General features: G+C 34.2%; 1 protein-coding gene across 1 annotated transcript in view; it reads right to left on the bottom strand.

The window, feature by feature from the left end:
* Positions 1-239: 239 nt before the first annotated feature.
* Positions 240-14,276, bottom strand: part of RNF180 (ring finger protein 180) — a 120,911-nt gene continuing 106,874 nt past the window's right edge. Inside the window, exon 6 of the mRNA XM_049768780.1 lies at positions 240-1,326. Within this exon, the coding sequence (XP_049624737.1) occupies positions 1,127-1,326 (200 nt within the window). The 3' untranslated portion in view covers positions 240-1,126. The remainder of the gene's footprint in view (positions 1,327-14,276) is intronic.

The raw sequence follows: 14,276 nt of genomic DNA, 5'->3' as shown, positions 1-14,276 counted from the left end.
TACATGTAGAGCTGTGCTAAGTTATGTACCTATATCATGCACCTTTTATTTTATTAAGGAATTCTATAATATTGTAAAGAAATGACAAAGCAATACAAATTAGGAAAATCAAAATGGTTTAAAATGAGATACTGCTTCAATTCCTTGCTCACACTGGGATAATTCAGATATTTTTCCCCATAAGAGAAAAACTATTTTTAATATAATAAAATGATTTTATACTTTCTATTCATCATAAATTTATTTTTAACAATTTATTCCAGACATTAAATAAATTAGTAACAATAAAAATTTAAAAGTCACTCTTTATTGCACATTTACAATATATTTGACAGCCTCCTAGCTTAATGAATCACTAAATACATTTTGGTGATTTTTACATGCATTGATCCTTTAGACTACTGAAAGTCAGTAAATTTATTTCTTCAGGTGAGTTATCCTGCAATTGAAAAAGTGTTAATATATAGTGTCAATGGTGATGCTTACTCTGTAATTATTTTTTAATTCTTTCCTTGTAATAATTAAAAATGTTTTACTAAAGCTATTATTAGACTGTAAGAAAAGGATAGTAAGTTTTCTTGGTAATAGAATGGGACAGAGTGAGATAATTGGACATCAAAACTGAATATACCCTGCTAGATTAGTTCCCAGAGAACATGGTTTAATTTTTAATGCACTAATAAGAATCTGCAATTAATGCATTGCCTGAGAATAGTGGTGATTGACTAACTATTTTGTTAATAAAGGTAATACGTATCAAGTGTAGCATTCATTTTGTACCCTATTTTTAAGTGGAGGAAAAAACCTCAGACCCTACAATCAAGGTCAGTATAAAAATGACATTGTAAAATGACACTGTAAAATTAGCCCAACCCCTAAACCAAGAACTATGAAATTAACAGTGTACTGCTGCAAAGTGCTCTACAAAGGTTAGCTCTTGAATAAAGTTTAGTTTGTTACAAGGAAACATTAATAAATAAGTCCATTATTTTTAGATTATTATAGACACCGACAATTTATATAATGCAACATTATAAAAACTTCAAAGCACATTTTATAAAGGTTTAGGCAACTGCTAACTATACTGTTTATGATTGTTCAACTGTAGTAAGGTATGAAAAAATTCCTAAAACGGAAAGAAAAAATAGCAAAGAAAGCAGAAAACAATGAATCCAATAACCCAGTTCACTGAGTAAATATAGATGATCACCATATCCATGTCAAACCACCATCCGCGGCTATCATCCTCAAAGTGCAGATAATCCATTCTATGTGCACCATGCGGGAACTGCCTTCTTGTAACTGGAGCTGCACGTCTGTGGAAACCTAGAAGAGGTATCAACATATATTTTAAAGTGCTTAAAGTAAAAGTGTTGCATTTTGAATATAATTACTATGGAAAGAGAGTAAGACCTGAAAACTAGTTCCATAGGGATTTTAAGAACTGAGGCAGTAAAAGCAGCAAATAGCCTGGGGGAAGGAATCAGGAGATTATGTTTGGTCACTTGGTTAAATCAAAATTATTTGATCTCTTAGGGACCAAGGTTTATCATTTGTGCCATCTGAAAACTTCATTTGCAAACTTGCATCATAGGTCATTATTTTCAAATAGAATGCTTTTAAATTTAAGCTTTATTCCTGTTTTATTTTGACAACAACCACAAAAACTATTTGTTGCAACTTCTGATTACCAACTTACTTGTAATGCAAATTTTGTTTATATAGTTTAACAAAACTCTGTATGAAACTATTCTGGGGGCCTCTCAAGCAGTGATCAGGGGGCCTAGAATCCATTCCCAATAACATTAAACCAACCAACTTGGACTGTTCAAGGATAGGGCACTACTTGGGCCTGGCAGTGTCATGGCACCTAGAAAACCGTAGTGGAAATCTGGTGGTCATGAAGTGCCAAGGATTATTTGTGGACCCATAGATGCAAAGAATGAGCCCCTGACCCCTATGCTATTTCTCCAGTCCTGAAAGCAATTATTACTTTTTATAATAAACCAGTCAGGAAAGATGATATATACCTTTGTAGAAATTTAATTTTAATTTTTATGAATTTGAAAGTATGACTTATTAAGGAGATAAGCTGGTATATACAAGCACATCTTGAAAGTGAGAATCCATTTTATGCTAAATGAAAATGAAAGTATTGAGGATAGTATGTCTCATTGCTGTTCATTTTTGGTAATGTAAATAACTAATTATTTAGATCTTGGGCATAAACTTTCCCAGTGACAAATTATTTTGTTAGATAAGCATTTTTTAACCACTGTGCCGTGGCATACTTTGCCATGAGATACTGTCTGGTGTGCTGTGGGAAATTTTCCAATTTCATCCATAACATAGGGCTTTGGCATGATTGGTCTATTTGTGAGCAGACTATAAAAACTAAAGACAGAGAGACTGAGAGCTGTTGATAAAGAGCGACGTGTGTGTCTTTCTGCAATTCCTGCCAGAATAACAGCTTTGTGTGCAGCCAAACAGGGCCAGGTTTCGCAATAAGAAAGTAAACAGAAATATGAACAATTATAAAATACTTAATTATTTCATAATAAAGTAATTATAAAATAATTACTTGGTATTTATTTGATTCCTATTCAAGAGAATTACGTTATATGTAGTCAATATAGGCACAGAGCTAATTTTTTTTTAACATTTTCTAATGGTGATGTGCCTCGTGATCTTTTTTTTTTTATGAAAAAAGTGTGCCTTTGCACAAAAAGGTTGAAAACACCGTGTTAGATGACAATTATATAATTGGAAAAGTCTTCCAAAAAAACTCAGATTTATAAGGAATGCTACGCTGATTAATTTTTTTGATATTTGCTGATAACTAGTAGTACATATTCTGTGAGCCTCACTCAAGCCTGCCATAGATACTTTAAGAGCTGAATAATGTTAAATATTGTGCTCTATATCAGGTTGCTTATTCTGACAAGTTATCATTCACTTTTTCATTAAGCTAAATTAAGCTGCTATTTCCACTGTGTGTTTCATTGTTTTAAGTAAAAACTTTAGGTATAAAACATGGTCTGACTTTAAAATAAATCATCTCTATGGAAAATTGTCGAGGTTCCTATTCTGATTATAAAATCAAGATTATTTTATTATCAGATTACATAGACCCCTTGTATATTTACCTATTACTTGCACATTTGTTACCAGTTAAGTAGTTTACAAATATTTTCCCCCAATCTATCTTTTAATTTAATTTTTTACTATGCAGAAGCTTGAAAGTTTGTCGTAGTTCTAGTTTATGAGTATTTGTGGTTATTTCTGAAAAATCATTGCTAAGGCCATTGTCAATTCCCTATGTAGCCTCTGATTTTAGTTTCAGGTTTTACATTTTAGTCTTGAATCCATTTTGAACTGATTTTTTTCTTATGATTAAGGCATGGCTCTAATTTTATTCTTTTGCATGTAGCAATTCATTTCTTCCTAGCACTGTTCTTTCTTCACAATAAATTAGTTTATTATATATTATGGATTGATTTCTGAGTTCTAGCTGGTGCTATGTTAGTTTCATTGTATGTTTTCTGACAGTTCCACCATGTTTTGATCACAATGGATTGCAAGATAATTTAAAATTGGGAAGCATGATGTCTCTCTATATTCTCTCTTAAGATTGTTTTGGCTGTGGCTCCAAAAGATAGTGTAGTGGGTGGGGTGTTTGCCTTGCATGTGGAAGACCCATATTCGATGCCTAGAACTCCAGATGGTCTTGAATTCCACAGGAATGACCTAGAGTTCAGAACCAGAAGTAAGTAGGGGCTGGAGCAATAGCACAGTGGTAAGGTGTTTATTTGCCTTGCAGGGGGCCTACTCGAGACTGACTCTTGTTTGATCCCTGGCATCCCCTATGCCTACTGAGCCTTTCTGGCAACCAATATGGTCTTCCGAACCTTTAAGGAGTAATTTCTGAGTGCAGACCCAGGATTAACCCCTGAGCACCACCGGGTGTGGCCCTAAAACAACAATAACATCAACAACAACAAAAGAACTAGTAGTAAGTAGTATCCCCCAAGTACCATAGGGTTTAGAACCCAAACAAAACAGATTTCTTCAGCTATTATGGATTTTTCATTGCTCCTCACAAGTTGTAGGTTTGTTTTTTTTTCTATATTTGATTCTACTGGCATGATGTTAGAAATTGCATCAAATCTCTCTATTGCTTTGGGTACTCTAGACATCAAATCTTATCTCAATCAACAATCATGGGGCAGTTTTTCATTTAGTTGAGTCTTCTTAAATATTTTTATTAGAATTTATATTCTATTGCATCATAAATTATTTTGTCCTTTACAAAATTTACATTAAAGTATTATTTCAACTCTTATTTTGTTTGATATATTAACAACAATTTTACAGTATTCTGTATAAATCTCTTGTTTTGTGCTGTCACTTAGCTAAAAACAGTTAATGTAATCCAACAATTCATATAATATAGCATATAAAACTTAAATAAATTGCCACAAATAAAAAGTTAATGAAATAATCATTCTATGCTGTCAGATTTAATCTTCAGATAACATTACATAATAACATAATTTGAAGAAAGAATGCCAGTGTCAGTCATAATTAAATGTTAGTAAAGTTTTACTTTTTTCTGTTTACACAAACGTAATATACAAAATCTAATTTGCACAAATTCCAATTTACAAACTTGCATTTGACTTGTGGGCTTATATTTTGGAGAGCACAATTAGGGAATTTCATTAGCAATAGCTTTTTAATACTATCAAATCACTGTTTTTGATAGAAGAGATAAAGGAAGATTTTCTTACATTCAAAAATTATCTTAAAACATACATACAAATATTCCTAAAGTAGTTTATATACCTTTCAAAAACGTCTTCATAAATGTAGGCTGGAGAATGGGAAACATTGTTTTAGAAAATTTAGTAACAAATGTGATTTTAAAGAATGTGCTTTTTTTTTCTCCAAAAGGTTTAAGTACAGATCTTGTGTTCTTCTGATTCAAAAGTTTGAATAGTTTTCAAAGAAATAATGATAAATAGTAAATAAAATTGTTGCAGAAAACAGAGGTGAACACACATAGGACAAAATGTGTACAATTAGAGTAAGGAGATCATGATCATCACACTGGTTTCTTCAGGACCTCTCAGTTTATTTGTTCAGGTATAATCAGTGACAACCCCACTTTCATTCTAAAACTGTCTCTAATAATACTAGTTTCCTTTACTGGAAGAAAGAAGGAAGAAAAGGCAGAAAAATAAAAACTGGATTACAAAATTTTAGACTCTGAACACTACAAGATGACCTTGGGCTAGGGCTGCTAGACAATAAGCTTATGATAATAGGTGACTAACATTTTTTACTTAACATTAGCTTCTTTTAAAAAATTCCTTTTAAATAAGTAGAGGCCTTCTTTCAGAGGAGAGAAGAATCTACATAGCTACAAGACTGATTTCTAGCTGAAAAAGTGTGCAAGTCATTTCAGCAGATATAATGGGATAGGGGACACCTCCTACCCCCAATCAATAATAAAGCATCTGTGACCATCAGGGCCTTATTCTACAAAAACCCAACTTTGCTTCTGAAGAAGCTTATCGGGGAAAAAAAGCTGAGACTCTTTTTTTCCTTCATTGGAAATCCATAAAGACTTCCAGAGGACATCACTGATCAGTAACGATCTGTATTGAGTCAAAGACAGGATCTTTTGAGTTCAAAGAGTCAGTCTGATCATAAAATTAAGAGGAACAGCAAGGATTTCACAGGCTGTTCTTCTTTACCCAGTTTAGCAATGAAAGGAAACTGCCAATGGTTAAAGCTTACTTTGCCCTCTACATCGGATCTAGTAAAACAAAACACAGCCTCAAACCAAGATGTACAGTGCCTTCTAGTGGTAAATCAAAGCAATTTTTTAAAGTAAAATTTAGTGACTGAAAAAAAATTAAATATTTCTGGAATAGTGAGTTTGACAGTACAGTTTTTTAAAATTAATTTTTATTGTGGCCGAAGTGAATTAAAAATCTTTCATAGTAATATTTAAGGTACATAGTGACAATGAATCAGAGGCATTCCCATCACTAGTGTTGTCTTCCCTTCACCCGTTCCCAGCATGCATCCCATATCTCCCTCCTACACCCCCCAGATACTAGTGTAACTGGCCCTCACTTGTACAGCTTGATGTAGATTGGGTATAGATTCTGTTATTGTTGACTTTGGGTTTGATGTTCAGGTCTGATCATTTTTTAGTTTCATAAAAAGTTCATGCGAGTGTCTGGACCTGGTACCATCCATTTCCCCCCTCAATTTATGAGGCTGAACAAGATGATTCAAGTAATGTGGTTTTGTTGAAGATATAGGAAAAGAAAAAGAAAAAAAAGTAGGAAGAGTCCTTCTAGGTGTTATAAATATCAATTTAGAAGAGGAAAGGGAAAAATGAAAAATGTAATAAAATAAAAAAACAAAGCAACAAAATACTAAAAGCAATAAACAAAACAAACAAAAAAGAATAAACACATAACCAAAGCCAGTAATTATGAAAAACAGACCAAAAAAAAAAGTCAAAAAACCCAAACCAGCATCTACATAAAAAGGTTTGTTGTTGTTGTTGTTCTTCCTCTTTCCCCTCTCCTTCCCTTTCCTCCTCCTCCTCCTCCTCCTCTTCCTCCTCCTCCTCCTCCTCCTCCTCCATTTTCTTATTTTTTTTAAACAAAGGCTTAATAAGTATTGGGAAAGATTTGGGGTTTCTCCGCCCTTGAAGCACACTGTCATGAGAACTACTACTACAGGCTCTGTATACACTCTTTTTCACATCCCAAGGTCTTTTTATGGTGCCAGGCAACTTTCTGCTCAGTTGTGGATGATATAATCATGCCTCTCTAACTAGAGATTGTGGTATTTACACAGGTCATAGGACGAAGCTTTGGAATAGTCTTTCTTTATAGTTCTAGAAGTTCTGTTCCAACACTGTAGTTGTAATCAGTCTTTTATAATTAGTGGTCTCGGTTTTTGCACAGATCCTAGGACAAAGCCTGGGATAGTTTTTACGTTATGATTCCAGAATTTCTATTCCATCACAGTTGTCACAGTCAGACCTCCGGGATTAAAGATCTTGTTTTTTTTTTTTTTTTTTTACAGATCCTAGGCTGAAGCCTAGGCAAGGGTCTTTTTTATTGGTCTGAGGATCAGCACTGCCCAGTCTTGGCTGTCAATGTCAGTCTTCAGTAGCTGGCAATCTTGGTTTTTGCATAGGTCAAAGGGTGATGTGGAGTTTGACAATAAAGTTTAAATAACGTATAAAAAAAAAACCTTGAAAAAATAAGGAAATGGACACGACTACACTGAAAACATGAAAGAGGAAAGGAAATGCTGGAACAAAGAGTTTATCTCCAAAAGATATTGCATATAAAAAATCAAGTCAAATTCAATAAAGTCTCATGGAAAGCACAAAAGCAGGCTAAATCTTACATAGAGAAGAAAAACTAAAGATAATAGTTCAATAATAACTCAAAGAGAAGGGAAGAGAGAAACAAGATTAGGGAAAAGTAAGAAAGCTTTTGAGAAATATAAGAAGAGGTATTATCAGGATAATGGAAGAACAGGTTCAGAACAAAGGGAACAGTGTGCCTTAACAAAGAAATAATATTTGAAAACTTCCAACTCTTTAAGGAAAGAACTAATTATAGAAGTCCAGGAAGCTGAAAGAACACTTAAATGTCTAAAATGCCAAAAGTCTTATTACAGGGTGCTATGGAGAAAAACAAAAGTAATATAAGGTACCTTGATCAAAATACTAACATTTCTAGCAGAAACCTGACAAACTAGGAAAGAGTAAAATGACTTATTTGTAATGCTAAAAACAAATCATTACAATCAAAAATGTTCTACTCTACAAAACTGTCATTCAAATATGATGAGGAAATACTTTCCCAGAAGAACAAAAGCTAATGAATTTTATTCACACATGATCTTCAACAAAATACTAAGAGATCTTTTTTCATACAGGAAAAGAAAAATATGGGGGGGGGGGCAAACCCCAAGCATGGTGATGTAAACAGTAAGACAGAAATAGAAAATCAGAAATATAAACAAAATAAAATGAGGTAACAAAAACAGAACATCAAAGGGGAGGAAGAATAGGACAGACTTTATGTAGTCTGTCAATAAATTGTCAATAAATAGCAATACATAACCATGTTAGAAACAGAAAGACAGAAAGTCTTTATAGTAACCACACAGAAAAAAAACATAAAAAACAGATATGTATAAAGTGATGAAATAGAGAAAATTACATGAAAAGTCATCAAAATAAAAAAGGCAAATATAAACAAACAGAAAAAGAAACAGGCATTTAACTGAACCATTAGAAAGGATAAAAGGGTTGTAAGTAAGCCTATTGGGGCAATAATCTTTGAATGCTTTGTAGACGTCACCACTGAAACCATTTGATTCTTGGCTTTATTGGAAAGTTTTTAAGTACAGATTCAGTTTTTTTTTTTTTAACCAGTGATTGCTCTGTACAGATTTTCTAGGCACTAACTTAAAAAAATCCCCTGACATATGGTCTAGGTGCCTTAAAACTGCTCTTTTTTACACAATGTCCAGTGACAAGCAGTAATCTACCCAAATAATCTTTTAGGGTTAACCACAGGTCTGAGGAATTTTTTGTTTTATTATTGTTTTAGGGCCACACTTGGGAATGTTCAAAATGCTCAGGGGGCCATATGGGGTATGAAAGAACAAACCCAGGTCAGCTGCATGCAAAGCAACTCTGCCCTTCCTGCTGTATTATTTCTCTGGTACTGAACCTTACCTTTTGTGGGCTGTCTTGCCACAGTAGGTCTCAAGGCTGGAGGGCCTAATACAGGGAACAAACCCCACTCACAGTGATAGTTTTCAATATTGTGTTATTCCTTTAAGTTGTGTGCTGCCTTGGTTGGAGTGGGTTTTGGTGTCACTATATCTGCTTCTCATACAATCTAATGTGGCTTTTGCATATCTGTTGTGAAGTGATTCATTTTCTTCAGTTTTGTTTTTGAGGAAACTGTTCCATGTATGTTGGCAGATCTGCTGTATTCATAGGAGTTGAGATCAGGATCTTCCTATGACATTATCTTGAATCAGTCTTCCACTTTTATTACAAAATAATCCATTCTATCCCTGTTCTCAATTTTCAAGCCTGTCAAATACAGGTGGGGGGAGTGGGAAGAAATGGGGGCATTGGTGATGGGAAGGTTGCATGGGTACAGGGAGTCGTTCTTATTATGACTGAAACCCAACTACAATTATGTTTGTAATCACAGTGTTTAAATAAAGAAATTATTTAATTTAAAAAATAAAATTTCAGTTATAAACTTTAAATGTTAAGGCATATTTTTTTGAGAGGCCATACACAGAGGTGTTCAGGATTTTAAATTAGAATAACTCCTGGCAGGCTGAGACAACCATATGGAACTCCAGAGATCAAATCCAAGTAGTTGTGTGCAAGGCAAGCACCTTACTATCTCTCCAGCCCTAATATTTTAAGGTACGATTTAAGGCACTTCAAAAATATTCTTCACTGTTAAGATTATTTTATTTTTTCATGCTCTTTAGAACTTAGGCTTTGCTGTGAGACTTGACAAGCAAAAATGGCTGCCCACTGGGCAGGAAATATAGTACAGTAGGTTGTACATTTACCTTGCAATTGGTTGACCTGAGTTTGATCTCTGGCATCCTATATGGTTCCCTGAGCACTGCCATGAGTAATTTCTGAATGCAGAAACAGAAGTAAACCCTGAGCATCACTGAGTGTGGCTCAATAAGAAACAAAGGAAAAAAAGGCTATCCAACAAAAAATATGTGTACTTCTGGGATGAGCATTTTTCAAGCTAAAGTACTGAAGCACTTTCTTTTATTTCCTCCAAAACAACTAACACTGTAACAGAAAAGAATTACTCTGTTATCTTGGGTCATAATATTTAGGAAGATATAGAGCAGAACACTAAGGTGGGTTAGAGTAAAGAGCTTTCAATATTTTTATAAATTGTGGTATAAAATGATGAAGTAACTTTAAAAGTTATTATGAAAAAGGGTAAAAACATAAAAGTTGAGTATATTTTCCAACATGAACAAAAGAGAAAATGTTTTTAGAAAGGGCCAACGATATATCTTCACGTGTGTGAAGCTGTGGGCCTGATACTCAGGGCTGCAGAGATTAAAAAACCTTCTAGGAGAGAATAATTGTATGAAATAATAGACTTAGAAGATACTGTGAAGAAAAATTTTAAGTTACTCTCCAGTTTAGAAATAATATGAAGAACTAGCTTTCCAGAATTTTAAATTGGTTCATCTGCTTCTTCATAAATCATATTTTATGAAATTAATTTCATTTTTGAAGTATTTTTTAAAATTCTTTCAGACATAACATTAACTTTTTCTCCAAAGAATATAGTTAAAGTTCATTTTACAGAAATAAAGGAATAGTCTATTATTCTATATATTTTTTAGAGGCAAAAAGACTTTCAACAATTCTTATCTATTTTCACAATGAAAGTAGTTTGTAGTGTTTATAGCTGGTACTCCACATACTTTTGTTGGATGGTTGAGGGCAATATATAAAGATAAGTAAGAAATAATAGAATAATCAGCATTTTTGACAATGTCCAAAAATAAGCCTTTCACATATATAATTTCAATCAGGATTAAAATCATAATAAATATTATGAGTACAGGTAAACACATTTTGTAGTTTTTATAAAAATATTTTTAGAGGTTAATTCGGAGAGCTCTGTCCTTATTCTTCATGTGTGATGGGACAGACAAATATTTTAAGTATTGTGTTTTACTGTTCTGTGTTCATCATATTACGTAACAATTTTAATGTGTCAAAGTTTGATTGATATAAGTAGGTCTTAGCAGAGGTGGAGTATATTTTTGTAGACAAAAATGGGTATGGAGTTATTCTGTTAATATACCTTAAATGCTAATGCAAAATAGATTTAATATTTTATCTTTATCTCTTACATTCTGAGAATTCCAGAGCCAACTATATTAATTGGGTAATTTAACATTTTATCTTAACAAATTAAAATGTTTCTGATAACTTAATTTTCAATAGTTTATACAGCTACTAGGATAAATTATAAAAATTACAAACGTTGTATTCTGTAAAGAGATAAGAAGTACCATAACTTACAAAAAATTAAAATTATAATTAAAATGCAAATCATAGATTGAACATCATCTATCTTTCTTTAATATAATTTTTATTTTAATCATAATGGCTTACATATCATTGACAATAATATTTTAGGTACACACTAACATAAAAACAGGGGAATTCCCATCACTGAATTGTCCTCCCTCCACCTCTGTTCCCGTCCTTACTCCCATATCCTCCTCCCTCACCCCTGGGGCTGCCAGAATAAGTGGTCCCCTCTGTGCCTAGTTTACTACTTAGTGGTCTTACACCTGTTTGGTCTTGGTACCTCCCTTATTTCCCCCTCTAATTGGGAGGCTGAGCTAGATAGTTCATGTTATGTGGTTTTGTTTGAAGAGAAAAGTAATAAACTGGGGAAAAAATCAAATACACCGAAAATGGGAGGAGTCCTTCTAGAGGCTCTCATCATCGGTTTGAGAGACAAAGGGGAAAAAGAAGGTGAAACATCCCAAAAGTACAAAAAGAAGTGTCAACTAAAATATCCAGTGAGCACTCCAACAATAAAGATAAGCACCACATAAAAGCCATGGTCTTGAGATAAAAAACATGGCAGAGCACATAAAGGAAGAAAAGAAGAAAATAAATAAATAAATAAATAAATATAAATGGAGACAACAACTTTAATAATCACACCAAAACAAAGAAATCAACAAAAACTAGATAAATAAAAATAAATAAAAAGTGGTTTTGTGCTTTTTTCTTTTTTTTTTTTCTTTTTTCTTCCCTCCTGTACAGGCACAGTAAATATTGGGGTCATTCGAAAAGGAATTCCCTTGGCCTTAGAGATACAGGTTTTCTTCACCCTTCAAGTTTATTGTCATGGGATTAACTATAGACTCCTTTCAGGTTCATTTACTCTCCCTTTGGTGCTTTTGTAGTGTATGGAAGACGTCTGCTCCGTCCTGGGTGATAAAAATCTCTGTATCTAGAGATCTCAGTATCTGCACAGGTCAAGGAGTGGAACTTATGATGAAGTCTTTCTTTGTGGTTCTAGAAGTTCTGTTTCCTCAGTGTCATTTTAATCCATCTTCTATCCTTGGTGGTCTTCGTCTTTGCACTGTTCCTAGGATGTGGCCTGAGATAGCATCTTTCGTTATGTTTCCAGAAGATCCATTCCGTTGTAATTGTCTGAGACAGACCTCTGGAACTAGAGATCATGGTTGTTGGGCAGGCTTTTTTTATTGGTCCCAGGATACAAACAGTCCGGTCATGGTTCTATCAGCCAGTCATCTGTAAATTGCGATCTTAGCATTTGGACAGAGCAAAGGATGACAAGTCTTCTGATTTTGTCTTCTTGTTAGCTGGTGAGGTATGATAACCTGCTCTTAGGTCAAGTTGTTCCCATTTTCCTAGTCAGGATATCATATTAGAGCTGGCACTTGTTGGTGTCTGAACAGTATTAAGGATGTCCCGGATGAGATTTGTTTCCTGTGGCTGTTGTGAAGAACTGTGTCGTTTCTATGTCTGGGATCCAGGGTCAAGGCTATCGTCCATCCTTCTCTTACTGTTCATCCTTCTGTATGCCTTCATTTTACATGTTTCTAAGGTTAACGTATAACAGTAATTATCAGAATTTAATTTATATATTTGTGTGTATGTGTACACATACCATATACATTATGCTTATTCATGAATCTGTTTTTAATAATTGAACTATTGTTATCTTTTGGCTATACAAATAATACTGCAATGAACATTGGCAATCTATTTGAGTCCTTGATTTAAATTATTTTAAAATCTACACAGATATACAATGAGTCACATGTCATGCTAGGTAATGTAAAATATCCTACCTAAATGCTGCTCAATTTCCCAGACCCCTAGGTTTAGGTTTTTGATGACAATCATTTCAGATTCCTATTAGCAATGTAACATGAGTTTCATTTTCTCCACTTTCATGAAATACTTGGTTTCTGTTTTTTTTTTTTTTTTGCCACACTCTGTGATTCTCAGGGATTACTCCTGGCTATGCACTCAGAAATTGCTTCTGGCTTGGGGAATCATATGGGAGGCCGGGGGATCGAACTGAGGTTCATCCTAGGCTAGCAAGGGCAAGGCAGACATTTTACCGGTTGTGCCAAGGCTGTGCTTTTTTTCCTTTTTCTTTCTTTATTTAAACATCTTGATTACATAATTGATTGTGATTAGGTTTCAGTCATGTAAAGAACACCCCCTTCACCAGTGCAACATTCCCACCACCAATGACCCAAATCTCCCTCCATCCCACCCACCCCCACCTGTACTCCAGACAGGCTTTCCAGCTCCCTCATTTCATTCACATGATTGTGGTAGTTCTCTGTGTAGTTATTTCTATAGCTGCACTCACCACTCTTTGTGGTGAGCTTCATGAAGTGAGCTGGAAGTTCCAGCCCTCTTCTCCTTGTCTCTGAGGATTGTTGCAAAAATGACTTTTATTTTTCTTAAAACTCATAGATGAGTGAGACTATTCTGTGTCTCTCTCTCCCTCTGACTTACTTCACTCAGCATGATAGATTCCATGTACATCCATGTATAGGAAAATTTCATGACTTCATCTCTCCTGATGGCTGCATAATATTCCATTGTGTATATGTACCATAGTTTCTTTAGCCATTCGTCTGTTGAAGAGGATCTTGGTTATTTCCAGAGCCTGGCTATTGTGAATAGTGCTGCAATAAATATAGGTGTGAGATAGAGGTTTTTGTATTGTGTTATTGTGTTCTTAGGGTATATCCCTAGGAGTGGAATAGCTGGGTCCAATGGGAGCTCAATTTCCAGATTTTGGAGGTATCTCCATATCGCTTTCCATAGAGGTTGGACTAGACGGCATTCCCACCAGCAGTGGATAAGAGTTCCTTTCTCTTCACATCCCCGCCAGCACTGATTGTTCTCATTCTTTGTGATGTGTGCCAATCTCTGTGGTGTGAGGTGGTATCTCATCATTGTTTTGATTTGCATCTCCCTGATGATTAGTGATGTGGAGCATTTTTTCATGTCTTTTGACCATTTGTATTTCTTTTTTTTTTTTTATCAAAGTGTCTGTTCATTTCTTCTCCCCAATTTTGATGGGATTAGATGTTTTTTTCTTGTAAAGTTCTGTCAGTGCCTTGTATATTTTGTA

The sequence above is a fragment of the Suncus etruscus genome, chromosome 2 (assembly GCF_024139225.1).
Source record: "Suncus etruscus isolate mSunEtr1 chromosome 2, mSunEtr1.pri.cur, whole genome shotgun sequence".
Taxonomy (NCBI): Eukaryota; Metazoa; Chordata; class Mammalia; order Eulipotyphla; family Soricidae; genus Suncus; species Suncus etruscus.
This window is presented reverse-complemented; position numbering and strand designations above follow the sequence as displayed.